Source organism: Canis aureus, chromosome 35, assembly GCF_053574225.1.
Source record: "Canis aureus isolate CA01 chromosome 35, VMU_Caureus_v.1.0, whole genome shotgun sequence".
Taxonomy (NCBI): domain Eukaryota; kingdom Metazoa; phylum Chordata; class Mammalia; order Carnivora; family Canidae; genus Canis; species Canis aureus.
Window position 1 is genome coordinate 7,515,160 of NC_135645.1, and position 21,342 is coordinate 7,536,501.

The 21,342-nt window shown below is 37.9% G+C and overlaps 1 protein-coding gene across 2 annotated transcripts; it reads left to right on the forward strand.

Moving 5' to 3' along the window:
* The first annotated feature begins 61 nt into the window (after window positions 1-61).
* On the forward strand, window positions 62-20,472 carry LRRC58 (leucine rich repeat containing 58). Of its 2 annotated transcripts, XM_077884140.1 has the most exons (5): window positions 62-661; window positions 1,399-1,440; window positions 9,614-9,742; window positions 10,387-10,664; window positions 14,431-20,472. In XM_077884140.1, exons 1-5 carry the CDS (start codon window positions 177-179, stop codon window positions 14,637-14,639), a joined length of 1,143 nt encoding a protein of 380 aa, XP_077740266.1. In that variant the 5' UTR covers window positions 62-176; the 3' UTR covers window positions 14,640-20,472. The 2 variants fall into 2 exon arrangements, with proteins under 2 accessions (XP_077740266.1, XP_077740267.1); XM_077884141.1 differs by lacking the exon at window positions 1,399-1,440 and having other exon boundaries at window positions 63-661.
* The last annotated feature ends 870 nt before the right edge of the window (window positions 20,473-21,342 follow it).

A 21,342-nucleotide genomic window follows, 5' to 3' on the forward strand; every position in this document is an offset into this window, starting at 1 on the left:
CCCGCGGCCCAGCGTCGCGTGATTCGCCGGGGCCGCGCGGGAATAAGCGCCCGCCCGCGCCACTTCCGACGCGGCCTCCTGTTCAGGTTCCGGGGCGCCGGGCAGCTCCCGGGCCTGTGGACCGCGCGCCGCGCCCTCCGGTTCCGGGGGGGGCCGCGCGGCCCGCGGCGGCGGGAATGGAGGAGGCCGGAGCGGGGGAGGCCGAACTGAACTTGTCCCGCCTCACGTTGTCCCCGGAGACGCTGGAGTCGGAGCTGGAGGCGCGGGGCGAGGAGCGGCGCGGGGCCCGCGAGGCGCTGCTGCGGCTGCTCCTGCCTCACAGCCGTCTGGCGTCGCTGCCGCGGGCGCTGGGCAGCGGCTTCCCGCACCTCCAGCTGCTGGACGTGAGCGGCAACGCGTTGACCGCGCTCGGGCCGGAGCTGCTCGCGCTCAGCGGCCTGCGCACGCTGCTGGCCAAGAACAACCGGCTCGGCGGGCCCGGCGCGCTGCCCAAGGGCCTGGCCCGGTCGCCGCTCTGCCGCAGCCTCCAGGTGCTCAACCTCAGCGGCAACTGCTTCCAGGAGGTGCCCGCGTCGTTGCTGCAGCTGCGCGCGCTGCAGACCCTCAGCCTGGGGGGCAACCAGCTGCAGAGCATCCCGGCCGAGATCGAGAACTTGCGGAGGTGAGCGGGGCCCTGCCCCCCCGCCCCAGGGTAGGGAAGCCGGGGGCGGTGTCCCGGAGCCCCGGAGCCCCGGAGCCCCGGAGCCCCGAGGCCCCGAGGCCCCGGAGCGCTAGGCCCGCTCTTGGCGCGGTTCCTTGGTCACGTAACCGATGGTCTTGCAGGCTCGCTCCGTGACTCTGGCCGGGAGCGCTGCCCGGCCACCGCGGCGAGCTGTAAGGGAAGGCCCGGGAAGACCGCGAGGCTGGCAGCCTTTGCAGTTGTGCCCTAAGCTGATTTGCGAGGGAGGGTTTGGGAATTTTTTTTTTTTTTTTTTTTTGGCTTCTTGGGTCCCAGGAAGGGAGAAGTAGGGACTCAAACGTCAATCTGAGGTGGTCACGTCCTTGCCCTGACGCCTTCGGTGGTTGTCCGTGTCTGACAAACAAGGTGCTTGACCAGACCCTGGCTTTCCACTCCGTTTCCCGCTGCCCTCTCTCTCTGTAGCACTAGTAGCAACGACGATTTGTGAAATGCGGGGAGCCCTGCAGTTTACCGGCACCTTATGGGCACTTAGGAAATACGTGGTGAATGGATGCAGTCAGTCCCCTTTGCCTGGAAGGCTGCCTGCCCCTGGCAAACTCCTGTTCATCCTCCAGAAGCCATCTCCAGGGTTGTCTGTTTCCTTCCTTTACCGGCTCCCGGACACTGTTGCTTCCTGTGTACCTCATCCATCCTGCCGTTGCATTTACCTTACTGATTAGAATTCCTTGTTCAGAGGTCTGCCTCACCCACGGGATTATTCGGTAAATATATGTTGAATTAAATGGAAGGGGGAAGCAGAGAAGCAGGATAGCCAAACTCTCCTAAAAGTGCTTTAAAAAGTGCTCCGCAGGGATGTGAGAAACAGAGCAAATGTATTGTCCAAAGTGGGGGAAAAAATATTTGTCATCTGCAGTTTTCACATCATACTTTATTGAGTTTTCTGAGCTAGAAAGAGGTAAATCTAGTGAAAAGAACAGCGGCCTGAGAATAAGAACTCTTGGTGTCCCAGCCTTAGGCGAGTCACTTAACATATCCTGACCACAGCGACCTAATCTTGCAAAATGAGGCATTTGGACAAGATGTCCCTTCGTTGACTCATCAGCAAATATTTATGAAGTACTTACCATGTGTCAGTCACTGTCCTAGGTACTGGGGATACAGCAGCGATATGGTTCAGTTCTCATGGAGCTAACATGCTAGACATTAAATAACTAGTTATAAAACCTCATTAGTTTTTTTTTTTTAAGATTTTATTTATTCATGAGAGAGAGAGGCAGAGACACAGGCCAAGGGAGAAGCAGGCTCCATGCAGGAAGCCCGACGTGGGACTCGATCCCGGGTCTCCAGGATCAGGCCCTGGGCCAAAGGCGGTGCTAAACCACTGAGCCACCCGGGCCGCCCCAAAACCTCATTATTTAATTACAGTTTTTATAAGTTCTGTGAAGACAAATGGAATGCCTTGAAATAACAGAGGGGCCTGACTTAGTTTGGTCCTTGAGCAAATAACATTTGAATTGAGAATGGAGAATTGAGAATTTTGAAGGAAGAATAAGAATTAACAAGGTTAAGGTGGGGTGGGATCAGTCTAGGTAAAAGGAACAGGGCATATAAAAGCCGGAAGGCAAGAGGGACCGAAGGCCAACATTTTGAAAGGAGGACATTGTACTAGAGCACAGTGAGAAAGTGGCCAAGAGGGAAAGTTGGCACATAAAAACGTGGAGCAGTCCCAGGCCATGGTGGATCTTGAAGGCCATGGTAAAGTGTGGATTTCATTCTAGGTACACACGGGAGAGTTTTAAGCACATCTGTCTTGTTGTTGCACAGCAATGGAGTGGGGAGAGGGTGAAGAGAAGAGATTTTGAGGGCTCATTAGAAGGAGTTAATTCTAGAATGAAAGATGATGGTCGCTTATATCTGGGTGGTGGTAGGAGAGATATTAAGAAATAGAAAAGTTGGAAAGAGATTTAGACATAAAATTGAGGGCAGCCCCAGTGGCTCAGCGGTTTAGTGCCGTCTTCAGCCCAGGGCATGATCCTGGAGACCCGGGATCGAGTCCCACATCAGGCTCCCTGCATGGAGCCTGCTTTCCCTCTGCCTGTGTCTCTGCCTTTCTCTCTCTGTGTGTCTCTAATAAATAAATAAAATCTTAAAAAAAACAAACAAAAAAAACCCCAGAAAATTGACAGTCCAGTCCTTGGTTCTAATTTTAAAGTTAAATAATTCCAGCTTTCTCATTTGAGTCTTAATATACTGAGAAGGACCTAGAACAGTTATTTCCATCACATGGGGGGAAAGGTAGGCAAAATCGTATTTATTGAGTACTTACAATACTGTAGGCCCTATAGTAGAGGCTCTGTATACAGCTTTTTAATTCTCACAGTGTTTCTGTGAGATGAGAGAAATGAGAGGTTAAGTTATAAGATACCAAAGCCATCGAGTGGTGGTCATCGATTTGACCTCTGGGGTCTCTGACTTCAAACCCAAGAATTTTCCACTGTGATAGAATAGGGCTAGAACCTAATCCTTCTGACTTCTTCTGTTGCATATGTGATCAGGAGGATTGGTCAAAGCTGTTACCTGGTTGACCTGATTTTCTAGGCTAATAAACTATGCTTTTTGGTCATTGTACCTTTGGCTCCAATTGTACATGGGATCTTTTTTGTCACCGTTTTCATTTTTCGGTTTTATGCTCCATTTTTCTTTACTAGTAAGAATGAGTAGAGGTTTAGGCCATGCTCCAAATTTAAATTCTAGTTGAATGTAAGCTAAAAGGGTCATATAAAAATACAATCTTAGAAGTATAAACAACCTGGGCAGTGGCCTGATTTCACCTCCTCCCCCTTTTTTTAACAGATGAGGACACTGAGATTTAGTATCAGTCACTTGCTTGAAGCCAGATAGTGGCAATGAGATTCATGTGGTTCATGTTCTTTAAAAGCTTTTGGTGAGTGATAGTATTTGAAAATGATTTGATATGGGGACGCTACCTCAAGAAAAGTACTTCCTTTATCCACAAATGTATGGTTCTTGTCTTTCTGTATATCTCTTCCTGTTTCCTGCCTTTTTGTACAGAGCTGTCTCACTAATTCCATCTCCCTTTAACCAACCGTAATGTAGGACTAATTTATATTTTGTTATTCTTAATGTCATTTTTATTGGGTGGAGGAGCAAAACATTTTCTACTTATATCTGTCTTTAAAGTTATTGGTACTAAGGGCCTCTCTTTTTTCAGTGGGTCATTGGCCCTTGCTACAGAAAAGTCACCTACTTAAATCCCTAGGGATACTTTCCAAGAAGCAAATTTAAGGTTGGTCTATTAATGCTAAACAGAAAGGAAAAGAAGAATTCTATAAATTCTATGAATGAGTTTTGTTTTCAATATTCATCAAACACTAAAAAATAGAATTGTTCTAAGCCAGATGAACAGACGTGCAGTGTTGACAATTACACATCACAGGAACTTTTAAACACTACAGTTTTGCTTCAAATTCAATAGTAGTTTGTTTTCTCCTTTCAAAAGCATGTTTGGAAAAAGTAGAGTATGTTTTAGAAATTTAATTCCCCCAAATCATTGAAAGGCTTTAAGTCCCTAGAACTTTGGAAATTATTTGAGTTTCGAAGTGAGAAATAAGCCTGAAAGTGTAAATTTAATACTCTGGTTGTGTACTATGATTAATGATACCCTCAGAGAATTTATATGATTTTGAAATAGCAGACTTCGTTATATTTTAGGACATCAGATAACTCTCTGATAAAGTCACAGTTACTACTAAGGTTTGGCATCCCTTCTGTCTGTATATACTCCAAAGCATTGATAGAAGGAGACATTGCATCAGAGCTGACAATGAATGAGACACTAATTTCTCTTAGTTCTTGGACTTAAGTAGAAAGGACAATATTTGCATTTGCTTCCCTTCACCTTATTTTCTTTTCTCCATCATTAGACTATGTTGCAAATTGTTTTTTAACTTTTGAAATCTTTATAAAAGGACTCCCAGGATTGTTAAATTTTCCCCCAGATAGTCTTCTCGTTAAAATAGTTCCTTTTCCAGGATAATTTCTGTGATTTGGATTCCAAATGTTCAATTCTATTCTATTCTGTTTTGTTCTGTTCTATTCTAGTAGCTTCCCTCATTGAAAAAGAAAGATTTCTGAGTAACCAAGCATTAACCATATTTGGTAGGATCAAAAATTCCTGCCCAGGAATCTCCCCCCCCCCCCCCCCCCCCCCATTTAAACCAGTGCTTAGACACTTCTGTGCAGGAGAGAGAATTCACTCTCCTGTCCAAACAGTTGATTTTTGCTACTAGGTAATCTTTGAAAGAGAAAAATATAACATCAGAATTAAAGTTGTCTGCTTACTTTTACTAAGCATTATAGTTCAAGAGAGTGAAATGCAACCTTGGAAAGATTTGCATAATCAGGAAAAAAGTATCAGTATATTTTTAAAATGACAAAACTTCAGATTCAGGTTAGCTTTCTAAGTCACTACATAACAGGGATGTCTGAGATTATGAAATACAGATAGAAATTCAACAAATGAAAGAAATTGTACCTGAAAAAATTTATATAATAAGGAACTCTGGAAAGGACTTTAAAGTAGGTATGTTTTCTAACTTCAGAGAGGTAAAGGCAGGAACTTCATCAATGAAACAAGAATAAGAAGTTTAAAAATTTACAGTTTATGAAAACCCCAGTTAGAATTCCTAGAAATGAAAAAATGTAATTATGAACTCAATGTGTTGAATAGTAGACTGAAGTTAGCTGATGAATGAATCATAAGCTAAAAGATCTTACTGGGGCATTCTTCTGGAATGCAGCATAGAAAGATAAAGAAATGGAAAATATGAAAGAAATGTTTCATGTAAAATTGATCCTAAAATTCAAACTGCTGTTTAGTAAGAATTCTAGAAAGAGAATAGAAAAAATGTAGGAAAAGCTGTGTTTGATGTAATAGTAGCTGAGAATTTCCCATAATTAAAGAAAGATTACTCTAAACTGATAGCTAAACTGAAGCATCATAATAAAACTTTAGGACAATAGAGAAAAAAAGACCCTAACAGCTCCTAATAAAAAAAAAAAAAAAAAAAAAAACAATTACTGACAAAGGAACAGCAGTAATATTGGCTGTAAAGTAATGGAACAGTACTGGGTAATGGAACAGTTCCTAGTGCTTGAGGAAAAGTAACATCAACCCAGAGTTTTATGCTCAGCCAAGCTGCTACTCAACTGTGAAGGAAAGAGATAAAAACATTGGAGACAGAGGACTCAAAGGTTAACAACCATGGGTCCTTGCTGAAAGAACTTGTTAAATATATACTCCAAGAAAAATGGACTTTAAAAGAAATAGCAAGCTCTTTACTAGCCCAGGCTTGTAGCTCACAGCTTAAAAACAACCTATTTTTGGGTATGAGAACTCATTTTAATAAAATTCAGAATTATAAAGAAAAAGAAATAACAAGTTCCAAAAACAATGGTGAACAAAGAAATTGGTAAAACATATTGATAAATCTGAATAATTATTAATCATAAATTAAATTTATTTTCAGATCAAGATAAAACTAATTCTAAATGATACAGAGAGAAGGACAGAAGGCATGGATGTGTGTTTAGGAGTGAGGAAGAGCAAAGGAAATTGGGGTAACTACTAGCAAGGTAAAAATAGCACCTACAGTTCAAAATAGTAGAGGGGGAATGAGAAGAAAGGAAACTTGAATGAAACAAAAGAAGAGAAGAGAAAAAAGGCATTGAGAAATACCATGGTAATAGAAAACACAAGTCTAAACTTATCAAAATCAAGTTGCATACTGCTTATAAGAGTTATACTTAAGGGTGTGTGGGTGGCTCAGTTGGTTAAGCACCTGCCTTTGGCTCAGGTCCTGATCCTGGCTGGGGTTCTGGGATCAAGCCCTGCATCTGGCTGTCTGCTCAGCAAGGAGTCTGCTTCTTCCTTTCCTTCTGTGATCTTTCATTCTTTCTCAAATAAATAAGATCTTTTTAAAAAAAAGTTACACTTAAAATAGAAATACCCCAATAAGTTAAAAGCAATGGGATAAAAAAAAGATGTACCAAGCAAATCTCTACCATTTCACATCTGCCCTACTGCATTAGGCTCCAGTCTGGTCATCCTACTTCCACTCCTCTTACCATACTCCTCTTCCCACCACTTACCAAGCTACTTTACATACAGCAGCAACAGTGATCTTTCTAAAGTGTAAGTCAAGTTACACAACTTTGTTCAAAACCCTTCCTACTTAGGGTAAAATTCAAAATTCTAATTAAAGGGCAGCCCGGGTGGGTCAGCGGTTTAGCACTGCTTTCAGTCCAGGGCCTGATCCTGGAGACCCGAGATCAAGTCCCACGCCAGGCTCCCTGGATGGAGCCTGCTTCTCCCACTCCCTCTGCCTGTGTCTCTGCTTCTCTCTCTCTCTGTGTCTCTCATGAATAAATAAAATATTTTTTTTAAAAAAGAAAGTCAATTGGCTTTAAAAAATTCTAATTAAGGCCCTCTGTGATCTGGCTTTCCCCTGCTACGTCTCTGACCACATCTCTCCCACCTCTACCACTCTGATGAACCTACAGCTGGCAACACACCAAGCATTTTCTACTCATTCATTTCATTCAGATTTCTGTTCACGTGTCATCTAAGAGAACTTTTTCTGACCACCCTGTCTACAATTTCACTTCCATCACCATCTGATTACCACCCCTTTTATAGAGGTAACCTTTAAAGATATCTGATATAATACATACACATTCACTGATTTTTGTCTATCTCACTAGATTGTAAGGTCAAGAACTTGGTCTTATTTATAGTGTGTCCCTGGATTGGTGCCTGGCACATGGTAGGTGCCTAGTTCATATTTGTTAATGAGGCACTTTGTTTGATATTTAATATTATTTCATTTTGAAGAAGAAGGAACTAGGGTGTAACAAGAATAACCGGCCTAAGTACACATACTGATGAATGGTGTATTAAATGAAATAAATACGAACAAAAATAAAACCAGGAGGCAAGATTGATAATTAAAAGAAATAGATTTTAAGGGAAAATAAATTAAAAGGGAAAAAGAGAAATGCTTCTTGTGAATTAAGGAACAGTTCAGCAAGGATTTATCTGCTTCTGTATTTTCAGGGGAAAGAACAAAACTTGGTAATTATGAAGGGAGGAAGGAAAATTCTGGTTCTGGTGGAAGACTAACCACAAGAGCAAGACAAAATAATAAGTAATGCTATACAAATTTCGAATTGCACAGTTAATAAGTTTCATCCTAGTAGCTCCACATTCATTTTACACATGCAAAATGTGAACAAAAAATAGACCATTCCCTAGGCCACAGAGAAGCAAGATTATGCAGAACGTATATTTAACAACAAAGCTCCCAACAAATTAATAAGACAAAACCATGTAACCTGTGAGAAAAATGGATAAAGAATAGAAAGAGGCAATTCTCTAAAGATATACAAGTGGACAAAAACACTTGTTTTTTGCTAATAAATTCACTAGAATAACTAGAGAACTGCAGATTAAAAGAACAGAATGGTACCATTTTTCACACAAATAGTAAAAGTAATAAAAAAATAATAAATTAAGCAAATGATAGTAAGTGTTGGCAGGGTTATATGGTAAGAAGTACTCTTAATTTGCTAATTGTGGATTTGTAATTAGCTGTAGCTCTGCAGAGTAATGTGGCTTTACCTTTTAACATTATCCTATTTTTTTAACCTTACATCCTAAAATCTTCCCCTAGAGCTCTAATGTGGTGAATCTGGATGGGGCCTGGAATTCATAGCTTTAAAAGTATCCCAGGTAATCCTTACCCTGGGAGTTTCGGTATTAGTTTAGTAGGCTATTTTCTGCCACGTTCAAAAGTGTCTTAAAAGAATCCTAGCGTCTGTTGAGTTAGCGGATTTAGCAGGAAGACAAAAGTAACATAGTAATGGAAAAGATCTGTAGGTATACATTTTCTTTTTTTTTCTTCTTTTTTTTTCTGTATGTATATGTTTTAGTAATACTTATATATATTTAAAAATTACATATGTTGTAAGAACTGATTCTGCCACTCCCTGCAAAAACATCTTGGAGAGAGCCTTTCTACAGTCATCACCACAAAAAGTAACAGTACATCTTGGTGCAATGTATGCTATGTCTAAAATGTTGTTAATTTGGTGGAAAGTAAGGTAACTATCTGAAGCTTTAGTTTCATGATAGTGGTCAATTTTACATAATTTATTTAGCTGGCTCCTGAAGAATGCATTTGCTACAGTAAGAACAAAGAAGAAATGTAGAGTTCAGCCATGTTTTTCCACTCTTTTCAGAAAAAGGTTAGTTAGTGGTTGTCCCATTGCCTCATAGTGCATCAAAGCCATGCCTATCAGCACAGAATTCAGGCTTCATATAATCTGGCTTTCCTTCAGCCTTTTCTCTGGGTTCTTCAACAGGAACTCTACTCTTCTGTGTTAAAAGATCTGTCCATTGTCCCATAAAAGCCGTCCCCTCCAACCTCTGAAAGTGTCTTGTTTCCTCCCATCTGCATGAGCTCATAAATTCATGGTCCTGCTGAAGTCACAACACTTTTGCAAAGCCTTCCCAGTCTCAAGTACTGTGTCCTTATCTTACTTCTCTACTTAACTCTATCATTTATGGATTGCTCTGCTTATTTTAATATTTTAATCATAGTATACTTACTTTTGGCCTTGTTTTGTGTTTAGTTATAATGTTGTCTAACAATATTGTGTCTTACCTGCTTACCCGTAATATAAGCTCTCTGAAGATTGCATATTTCTCTAGCGCCTATATAGCATATAGCAGATTCTAAGTAAAATATTTGCTGAATGAATAAATGAAATCTGTTCGTTGTAATAAAGACCTTGGGATGTCTTGTCTGACTTTTGTTTGTTTACATTTTTGTTTTTATTCATTTATTTTTACAGTTTAGAGTGTTTATATCTCGGAGGAAACTTCATCAAAGAAATTCCACCAGAATTAGCAAATCTGCCTTCTCTAAGTTACTTGGTATTATGTGACAACAAAATCCAAAGTGTGCCTCCTCAGCTTTCACAGTGAGTAGTTTCAGGCAGTCTAAGTATACACAGAGATCCTTGCTTAGGAATTTTTGCCTTGCATTCATTCCATGTGTTTTATATGTAGAAGAGAATTAGGCATTCTCAAGGTAAATGATCCATGAGAATTACAGTTCTAAGGTTTGCTGTGAGTTGAATTGCTTATTTTTAACATTACTTTTAAATGCCCTGGTTTACTTCTCAACATATTTGTTTAGCCTGTTTTCTCTAATCAAAAATAGAGTAATTTGGTATAGATTTTCCCAGGTTTTATGGAATTTTATTTTTAATATGAAACATTTCTATCCTGATAAAATAATGTGAAGGATCTTGATTTCTGTTGAATTTTAAATCTTTCTTCTTATAGGTATCTGAATGATAAAGCATGCTAAAAAAAACCTTTAAATCTAGCATTCATATCAGCTTAGCACATCAGAATACTAATTATTCTAGACTCTCTAGGATTCTATGGGCAAATGTCAGTTCATGATATTTACAAGTCTGCACTTGGTCTAGTTTCAGCTTTTTATTTTACTTCTGTTGACCTTAATTGCTCATCCTCAAGGGAAATCAAGTTCTTCACTTAACTTTCTTGGTAGTTAGCTTGCTCGCTGCCATTGATTTTTGTACTGCGTTCATTGTAGATTGCATTCGCTTCGTTCTCTCAGTCTTCACAATAACTTGCTGACATACCTGCCTCGAGAGATTCTCAACCTTGTTCATTTGGAAGAATTGAGTTTGCGAGGAAATCCATTGGTTGTTCGTTTTGTTAGAGATTTAACCTATGACCCTCCAACTCTCCTGGAATTAGCTGCACGGACCATTAAAATTCGAAATATTTCCTACACTCCCTACGATCTTCCTGGGAATCTTCTTAGATACTTGAGTTTAGCCAGCAATTGTCCAAACCCAAAGTGTGGAGGTAAGTTAATTCATTGTATATGTTTCCTATTCATTTAGCTATTTTTTTAAAGACTTTTTATTTATTTATTAGAGACACACACAGTGAGAGAAGCAAAGACACGGGCAGAGGGAGAAGCAGGCTCCATGCAGGGAGCCCGACATGGGACTCGATCCTGGGTTTCCAGGATCACACCCTGGGTCAAAGGCCATGCTAAACCGCTGAGCCACCAGGGCTGCCCTCATTTAGCTATTTTTTATATTGATGATCTAAATTTTTAATTAGTCATCTAATTAGTCATCTTTCAGAGATGGCTTTTTTAGTCTCAGTTTCCCTCATCCTTTCACCCTTTTATCAGAAAAGTAAGATATTTCTCCCTCTTCTCCCTTTCTCCTTTTTTTTTTTTTAGTACTTTACAATTCATACAGAAGGAAAATAACCAGAAAGTCTCCTCATGTCTTGGAACTGTCATAAGATAGTAGAATAAGGTGGTAAAATTAGAGGGAACACAAAGGAAGCATAAATAGTCCTAACAGTTTAAAAAGAGTTTCCAAAATGTTTGGCCACCTTTCATATTTATTTGTAGGACATTCTCCTAGACCCACTGTTTGTTCTAAGTATCAGGTACCTTTATAGAGTATGATTCAGGATGTAGGAGAATAGGCTGAATGTATCAATTTTGGAGTGTACTCTAGACTTTTATATTCTTGTAAATCCATGATTCAAAATTTATTGAGTTTAGAGCATCTGGAGAGGATTAAAGAAATGATAGACTATAGGACAGAGTAAAGTAAGAATTCAGAGTACTCTTGGAAATCATAGGAGGGAGAGAGTACATTTGATTAGATCTGGAAAAATGAGCTGATTTCTTGAAGTCTGAGTTGGATTTTGATATGGTAAGTAAGATTTAGGATAGGAAACTTTTCAGTTGGAGAGAGCAAAATTAGACACAATACTAGATGGGGTACAATATCAGAGGAGTTAAATAATGTGGCTCAAATGTACAGTTAGGGAAGTATATGAGAGGAATAAAGGATACATTGAGGCCCAGTTATGAAGGCCTAGAGTGCCAGGATGTGTGGGTGGGAGCTGGTGATTGATAGCAGGTCGTTTTATTTTATCTCTTTCATAAATGACTACTTTTTAAAAATCCAACCTAATAGGGGTACAGAAAGGTTTTTACTGTAATAGCAGAAATGTAGTTGCAGGGGAAATTCTGCATAATGATGATCAGAGCCAGATAAGATTTTCCCTGAAAGTCCCATCATGCCTTGAAATTGAAGGTTAAAAGAGAGAAAATGATTTAAATTTCTCAAAGAATATTAAAAAATAGAAAAGACACTTGGTTTAAAAAAGATGATACTCTGGGCCATTTCTGGCTACTCACTCTTAGAAATAGAAGGTGCTGTGCTGTGTCAGATTAGAAGTGCTTAAGCTCTTCACTGTGGCTCTCCTTTCCCAAGCTGACTTTAACATAGATGGGAGACAGCATTCATACCATACCTTATGGCTTAATAATCTATGTCTGATCTCCTCTTTGAATCTATCCTTTTCTAAAAATGGACCTCTACAAGAATTATCTTTTCTTTTTAAAATGCTTTTCTTAATGACTTTTTTTAGTGTACTAATACATCATTTATCTTACAGACAAGTATACTTTAAAAATTATTAGTTTAGGGACACCTGGATGGCTCAGTGGTTGAGCATCTGCCTTCGGCTCAGGTCGTGATCCTGGGGTCCTAGGATCGAGTTCCGCATCAGGCTCCCTGCAGGGAACCTGCTTCTCCCTCTGCCTGTGTCTCTTTCTCTCTCTATGTGTCTCTCATGAATAAATAAATAAAATATTTTTTAAAAATAAAAATTTTTAGTTTAAAAAGCAAGATTATACAGAAATTAAGCCAGTAATGTTTTCCCCCTCAGACTCATTAGCTATTAAATACTAAGTTAAATAAAACTAAACTTTTTTTAAAGATTTATTTATTGATTTTAGATCGAGAGGACACACATTCTTGAGTATGTGGGTTTGGGGAGGTGCAGAGGGAGAGAATCTTTAAGCAGACTCCCTGCCCCACCCCGAACACAGAGGGTGAGGGCAGGGGGAGCTGGATCTCACGACCATGAGATCATGATCTGAGCCGTAATCAGAGTCAGTCTTAACCAACTAAGCCACACAGGTGCCCCAACAAAAGCACATTTATATTCAGAGATTTTTTTTGCCTTTGTAGAGTCTGAGATCCTAGAAATGACAAGACAGTATTGTATCGTTTTTTTCTCATGGTAACTCTATAATACTTTATTACACCCATCTTTTTTTAGAATGTTAACACATTAGGGGGGATTTACCATCAATATTGATTGACCAGTTTATTGCATTTATATACTTTCCTAAATTGTTCAAAATAACATACTATGAAGTCCCCTTTTTAAACTATGGATTATACTGACTACAGGATCAGAAAATTAGAAAGTTAATGAGGGAAGTATTAGGAAAAAGATAAATAGAAATCATGTTTCTCCTTTGCTTGAAGCACATCTTTTTAGTTTAGACCCTTATGTAATACAGAGTAGTTGGTGCCAGAGCAATCTTAGGGTATACAAAGTTGAGATTGCTCTGCAGAAAGGTGATGGGACCCAGAGTTGTAGATGCTCCGGTTATACTGAACCCTGAGCCACAATGACCTCTGCTTTCCTCTCAGCTCTAGCTGTATTTTTACTTAGTTGAAGGGCCTCAGCTCAGGAGCAGTAAATTAGAAATCAAAAAAGGTAAATACTGTTTCAGTCTACCTAACAATGTATAATTGTGTGAGAATCAAGTGAGATCATTAGTAAAACAACTTTGAAACCTGTAGGTTTAGAACCTGTGGAAATATAAGATGGTATTTTGTTGGGATCCCTGGGTGGTGCAGCGGTTTGGCGCCTGCCTTTGGCCCAGGGCGCGATCCTGGAGACTGGGGATCGAATCCCACGTCGGGCTCCCTGCGTGGAGCCTGCTTCTCCCTCTGCCTGTGTCTCTGCCTCTCCGTCTCTCTCTGTGTGACTGTCATGAATAAATAAATAAAATGTTTAAAAAAAAAAAAAGATGGTATTTTGTTTCTTTGAATCTTGCCTTCCCAATACATAGAACAGGAGTACTAGAAATCATCTCCTTTCTGCAAATTTTGTGTATGACAACTAATCTTGTAAGATCATTATTAAAGGAGTTTTGTGGAGTTTTTAAAAATATTTTATTTATTTATTTGAGAGAGAGCACGAGAGCACTAGCCGGGGGGGGGGGGGGGGGGGAAGGTGCAAAAGGAGAGGGATAAGCAGACTCCCCTGGGGTCATGACCTGAGCCAAAGGCAGATGCTTAACCAACTGAGCCACCCAGGCACCCCTTGTGGGTTTTTTTTTTTTTTTTTTTTTCCTAATTTCTTGACTGTAGGGTAGTATCCAGGAGTGGCTTGGGTATGGAAGAAGAACATGTTAGGTATCCTTTAATCTCTCCTATAATCAGCCACTGTCCACCAAGTCATCCAGAGAAAACAAGCTAAGTAAACAGTATCCTTTTAATGCTAGCTCCCTTTAAGATAAATCTTATCTGGCCTTCTCTTTGTAGCCAGATTGCCATCCCTAAGACCTTTGGTATTTCTATAAACAGCTATAGAAGTAACTACTGCTTCTGCTTACAATTCACAAAAAAGAAGACTGTATATGACTTTTCTTTAGAATGCTGGAGAAAGAGTTGAAAAAGAAATGGCTCTTTGCTTTGTAATAATTATTTTGTACTTAATTCCTTCTTTTCTCCAGGAGTCTACTTTGACTGCTGTGTCAGACAAATTAAGTTTGTGGACTTCTGTGGGAAGTACCGCCTCCCACTGATGCACTACTTATGTTCTCCAGAATGCTCTTCCCCTTGCAGTTCCGCCTCTCACAGCTCCACATCGCAGAGTGAATCTGACTCGGAGGACGAAGCTAGTGTTGCTGCACACAGAATGCAGAAAGTTCTTCTTGGTTGAAAAGAATGCAGGGTGGTATGAAACAATTAAAAGAACTGAGCAAAGGTGATTAGAAAAAAAGATGGACTTCAAAGTTTACTAGAAACCATATCTTCATCTTGAATCTCCATGAGAGAGCTAGAGATGATGGAAACTATTTTGTATTTCATCTTCACATTCAACAGGAATGAGTCCAGTTCCATGTTTGGATTCTTTGAATATAATTCACTCTGAATAGTGGTTTCAAGTTTAGCTGATTGTTTGCAGTTTTCACTCAAGTTTTGCATGAATCACACAGCATAATGGAGCATTCTGTAGAGCAGTGCTACAATAAACCATGAGTGGTGTAACTTGTGATAGTGGAGATGAAGAAAGAAATGATCAGAGCTGTAATTTTTATCAGAGTTGTCCTTACATTTAGACTGAAGACTATAACAGGATTAACCTTCCCTTCTTATATTGCCCACATGTCTAGATTACAGAGCTGTTGAGATAAGCTCACAGATATTACATAGGACCTAACCCTTTCTGACCTAACTGGTAAAGTGAGGGATATAATTTTTATGTGGGATTTTAAAACTCTTCAGTAGTGCTCTTTTGTTCTCTATGATTGTTGTTGCCCTTCTGTAATCCAGAATGACTGTTAGAGTGCCTTAATCCTAGCAAGGTTTTAGAAATTTATTCAAGGAATGATGCCAGAGCAGCCTATATAACCTGACATACTATGCAGGACACTTTAAAATATGCTTTAACAGAACTAGATAAACAGCTGTATATCTAACATCAGAGCTCATGGCTAACTTAACTTGTGTTTTTTGTTTAAATATGAAGTAATCCTTGTAAGGAAATAACTTTTACACTAATGGGAAGTAGTGTCTTGATTAATCTTTTCATCATAAGACAGAATGATAGCTTTTGATTTAAGAATCTGTCAGATTTCTTCTAACAAAAGAGATGTATGCTTGGAAAGCTTCTTTGTATCTTGCATTAAAGGAGTAAGAAAATGAGTTTAAAATTTTTAAGTCATACCTGACTCCTTTACCTGTGTTTTCTGAACTGTAACTTTCTCTACATTTTAAAGAAAAACTAGAAAACCGTTACAGCAAGCCAAGTAAAATTGTGGGCAGCAGTCATTTGTGTAAAGACTTTAAAGCAGTCTTTAAATTGTGTGAAAGAGGATAATTTCCAAAACTAGATTAATCATGTAATACTTTTTGAAAGTAATGTATTGATAACATAAGAAATTTAACTATATCCCTAAAGTGTAGCAGAAAAATATTTCACAAATTGCTATTAGAAATGACCAAATTTTTATTAACTAGTTTGATTTGCAATAAGTATTGAATAATAGTACAATTAGAAGTTGATATTATAAAATAAACAACACATAGTAGGAGTTATTAGATATCCAATAATAAAATGATGTTTTATTGGTAAATGTTACCTATACAGTAATACACCAGTCAGAAACACATTAAAACATCAGAGGATCTCCCTTCTGACTTCCTGGCATTCACAACTGGGGCACACTATTTCTTAAAAGCAGATTGTTGTATAATAATAATATGTACATATGTTAGGTTTTTGTCATATATTTTTTGTTTTAGAAAAAATATACTGTAGGATAGTTCAAAGTTTATTATGTGTTATTCATGAAACATCATGAGAGTTTCATGACTGCAGTTGTGAAACGCTGCTATAGAGTGAATCCCTTCACTTTGTTATGATGTAATAATATTTTTTTCCTTTTTATTCAGAAATTTTCTAGGTCTATAATAGTAATCTATTATGTTTCTGCTGCCTAGCAAAGTAGTACATGGGTGATTATATCATAAAATGGAAATAATGTAAAGGCTTTGTTTACTTCCACTTGAGCCACAGCAAGCTATGGCTCATACTACAAAATTATGAAAAGTAAAGATGACTTAGGCAGTGCCTAAGTGACAAGCCCAAAATGTTTTGTAACTGATTTAGTTAATACCAATACATAAAATATTTTCATAGAAAATAATGTAATCATAGTAAAATATCCAAAGTGATAGGACCAAATTCTTCTGACTTAAATGCCTCAGTTTACTTCCTAATCCATTACCAGATTGACCTAAGTAACAGCTTGGGTAGCCTTCCAAGAGTTAGTCTTTGTAAAATAAATGGGTAGATATGTAAGTACAATCAAGTACTTCCCAGTTTCCCAGAAAGGTTTACTGATTGATCTTTTATAGATGTAAATAGATCCAACCAGAAATAATTTCTAGCCTTTGCTATATATGCAGATGTATGCCATAATGTACGACAAAATGTTTGTTGTACATGTACATTTGAAAGTCTAAGATCAGTGTGCAATTGTCTTTAGTAACTTTTACTGAAATCTGCATTTCAATTTAGTTTTTTTTTTTAATCTTTGACCTAAACTTTTATAAGAGCTGCTAATAATTTCTAAGATTTTCCTTGTTTCTCTTTTCTACCTTCTCTTTTTTTATAACTGGTGATTATAGAAATTAGCCAGAAGATGAGATATAAGGGACTTGATAATTTAGAAACCAGATAGTCAACTCCTGAACCATATAGCTGACTGTGTATTTGAAATGATAGTCTGTCTCTTTAGTTGCTAAGTCACATGTTTGTGTTAAACTAATTAATAAACTTTAATTATTTTTTGAGACTTACAGAATCTGCACTAATTATCATAATGAAATAAGTTTTTGATATTGCTCCAGTTGGATAATTTTAGTGACCAGAACTTCTGTGGATAAAACTACTTAACCACAGCATTAAAGTGTTTAGAATGGAGTTCTTCAGTGTTAATATTTGAAATGGAAATGGGTACATTGAACATTCTTAGTAATCTTTATTCCTAGAATACAATTCTCAGTGTCACCAACTCAGTTTGAATAGTCCTAGGATTTTAGGAAATAGGAAGATTAGCTAATACAGTATTTTGCTTCCATAGTGCCAGAGATTGGCTGACCCTAAGGATAAGCTAGCTAAGGTTCTTAGAATTCCTTGCATTTGAATACCAGAGGTAGATCTGAGGGTTACTATTCATATTTTACTTCTAAATGTGTGCCACAGAAGTCTCTTATTCTGAAATTCTTACTGTTTAGAACTTTAAGTTACCAAATTTAAAAGTAAAGATGCATTGTAAACTGTACCTCAAATTCGAGAAATTTTTATATTGATGTAAATAAATGTTAAAGGCAGTCCACACTAGTGCTGTGTAATGCTGCAGACCACTTCTACCAAACACTGTAAATATCAATTTAGGCAAAAGAGAAGAAGGAAAAGGCTGATTGCTGGAGTATTAAATTAAAGAAATCTTTTAAAAGTACCAAAGGGCAGGGAGATTCTCTCTCAGTCACCAGACTCCCAGGGATTTCCTTGAACCAAGAAAGTTCCTTAAAGTAATAGTGAATTGTTTTAAAATCACATGGCCTATTGACTACCATCTGAAAGCCTCTATCACTAAATTTTTTTGGTATCTGCTATTGAGAGATTGTCCACATCCTTCCTTAATGATGGGCCAGCAAGTAAATAGGACTGTCTTGGGATGCCTGGGTGGCTCAGCGGTTAAGCGTCTGCCTTCGGCTCAGGGTGTGATCCTGGAGTCCTGGGATCAAGTCCTACATCAGGTTTTCTGCGTGGAGCCTGCTTCTCCCTCTGCCTATGTCTCTGCCTCCATCTCTCTCTCTTTCTCTCTCTCTCTCTCTCTCTCATGAATAAATAAAATCTTTAAAAAAAAAAAAAAAAAAAGACTGTCTTACAGCCAACCTTGCTCCTTCCAAAGGGAGAAGGTAATACGTCATTAACCTAGAATTTGTGGTACAGCCCTGGTTAATGTTTACTGTGTCACTATCTAAAAAAGAAAAAAATACTAAGCAAATAATTAGTGCAAATAAAGTTTGATCTTTTAAAGCATTTTAGCAGTATTATACCTTAAAAAGTTGTTCTAAAAAGACCCTTTGTAGGGAAAATAACAGTTTTAAAATGTATATATAATTAGTTAAGCTGCATTTATTTAGAAATACCTAATTTTTACTTAACCCCCTTCTTATCCAAAGTAGATTTTATTATAGTTAGTATAAATATTACTCCTCATTTAGTCCAAAATAGTCAGCTTTTAAGTTTTGTTGGGTGTTAGTAATAAAGGGTGATGTGCATGTTTTTAGACAACATGATCTGTGATACATAGTTCTGATCCCTCTGTATAGAAAAGTACTTGACTGTCACTGTTTCTGTATTAAGCACTATATTCTTATAACATTAATTTGATGAATTTAATAGCATCCACTTTTGTATTTTCATTATAGTCATGACCTTTTTAAAGACAGCAGTGTCTTCATTTGTGCTAAGAAAGTGTGTGCCTTAAATCCTCCACTGTAGAAAAGTTTGGGGAACTGTGTCGTTTAGTAAGTTGTTTGTGAGATGGTAATGAGCCTTTGCATTTGACTTGAGAGAGAAAGACTGTAAGTGACCTCTGAGGGATTCCTTCCTCTAAAACAGGGCTTAATGTCTGAGTCTAGGGCTTCTGGAGAGGGAATCTCAATTATGCATACTATGGAGAAAGTCAAGCCATAAGGATCAGAGTCCCTTGAAATCAAATCAGTGAAAAGGTATATTCTTTTTTATATTATTTTATAAAGAAAATTTGTCTGGTACCACGAAGGGATGACAGCAGTTCCTAACCAACCTTGTATTACTAGCATTATACAAATATATTACTATGAGGCCTAGGATATTTTGTGAGTGGTTTTTGTAACACTGGGTTGCAAGGGGCTATGCTTTTAACAATTTTCATGTAAATATCTCCATTTTTTTCTATGTTCCTTGGTTCATATTTGCTAAGAAATGACATAGAAAATAATAGTTCACTAACAACAAATATTGAACACTCACAGGGTAATACTGATTTGGGTGCTACTAGACTTATCTGAGATTTGTCAGTCTCAATTTATCCTAAGGTATAGTATTCAATCTAGTAAATATTAAAATTTATTAGTTTAATGACAGTTATATACCATTGTACCAGGAAGCCATGGTTGGATTAACTAGGTGCATTCACCAGAACTTACTTTCTTTGGCTGTGAATAAATTGGATAAAAACTTTTATTCTAATTTGTGGTTAGAAGAAACCGAGATGAGATTGAAAGTGGTATTGCTGGTACTACAAAAATATTACTAAATTGGTTAATTCTTCTGTTTACAACTGATGTTTTAAGAGAATCCTTTTATTAAATAGTCGGCATTGATGTGGTCATTAATGTGATGTAATATATGTTATTGAGAAGGAATATTAACTTCAACAATAACTTTACAACAGTACAATCATGGAGAGACCTGTGTGCCTGCAACTGGTGTTTGTTGCATTTCTGAGCCCACTTGTATTCATGAGAAACAAAAATATTATTGAATATTGTAAGCTACCAGTATTTTAACATTTTATGAAAAGTTTGGGACTTTATCAACAGAGGATATTGAAAATATATGTACTTTTACTTTAGTCAAATTATTTTTCATTGTCTGATCTCTTAGTTTTATGTATTTGAAATCTTATGAATTAGGGATATCTATATAAGCATATAGATATATAGATATTTAAAACATAATGATAATGTAATTCAGCAACATGATTCAACAATTAAATTTTCTTTTCAGGACAAAATATAGTTAAGTGCATCAAATTTATAAGTTACTTTGATGGTAAATGCTCTAAAAAAATATTTAAGCTACTTCAATTCTGTACCTCCATTTTCCCCACAGGACACACAAAATGTGATGTTATATTAACCCTCTGTGTGAATTTTGCCTTATTAAACATCGTGCCTTATTTTATTAAAAGTACGTTCTTGGAACTTGATTCTGTATTCTGGAAAAGTAACACTATTTTAACAATTGAATTTATTTTTAAAAAATCTAAAATCCTTATAATGTTGGTATTCGCCTGATTACTTGCTGTACCACAGCTTATCATTTGTTCAGTTTCTTCACTACATGAATACATACATTAGGCATGTATTAGCATTTACTCTCTTGCTAGCTACAAAGGATAAAAGATGAATTAGGTGCCTTTCTACCACAGTTCCTTCTGCATCCACAGTCTTTTTTTTTTTAATTTATTTTTTATTGGTGTTCAATTTACTAACATACAGAATAACCCCCAGTGCCCGTCACCCATTCACTCCCACCCCCCGCCCTCCTCCCCTTCTACCACCCCTAGTTCGTTTCCCAGAGTTAGCAGTCTTTACGTTCTGTCTCCCTTTCTGATATTTCCCACACATTTCTTCTCCCTTCCCTTATATTCCCTTTCACTATTATTTATATTCCCCAAATGAATGAGAACATATAATGTTTGTCCTTCTCCGACTGACTTACTTCACTCAGCATAATAGCCTCCAGTTCCATCCACGTTGAAGCAAATGGTGGGTATTTGTCATTTCTAATAGCTGAGTAATATTCCATTGTATACATAAACCACATCTTCTTTATCCATTCATCTTTCGTTGGACACCGAGGCTCCTTCCACAGTTTGGCTATCGTGGCCATTGCTGCTATAAACATCAGGGTGCAGGTGTCCCGGCGTTTCATTGCATTTGTATCTTTGGGGTAAATCCCCAACAGTGCAATTGCTGGGTGGTAGGGCAGGTCTATTTTTAACTCTTTGAGGAACCTCCACACAGTTTTCCAGAGTGGCTGCACCAGTTCACATTCCCACCAACAGTGTATGAGG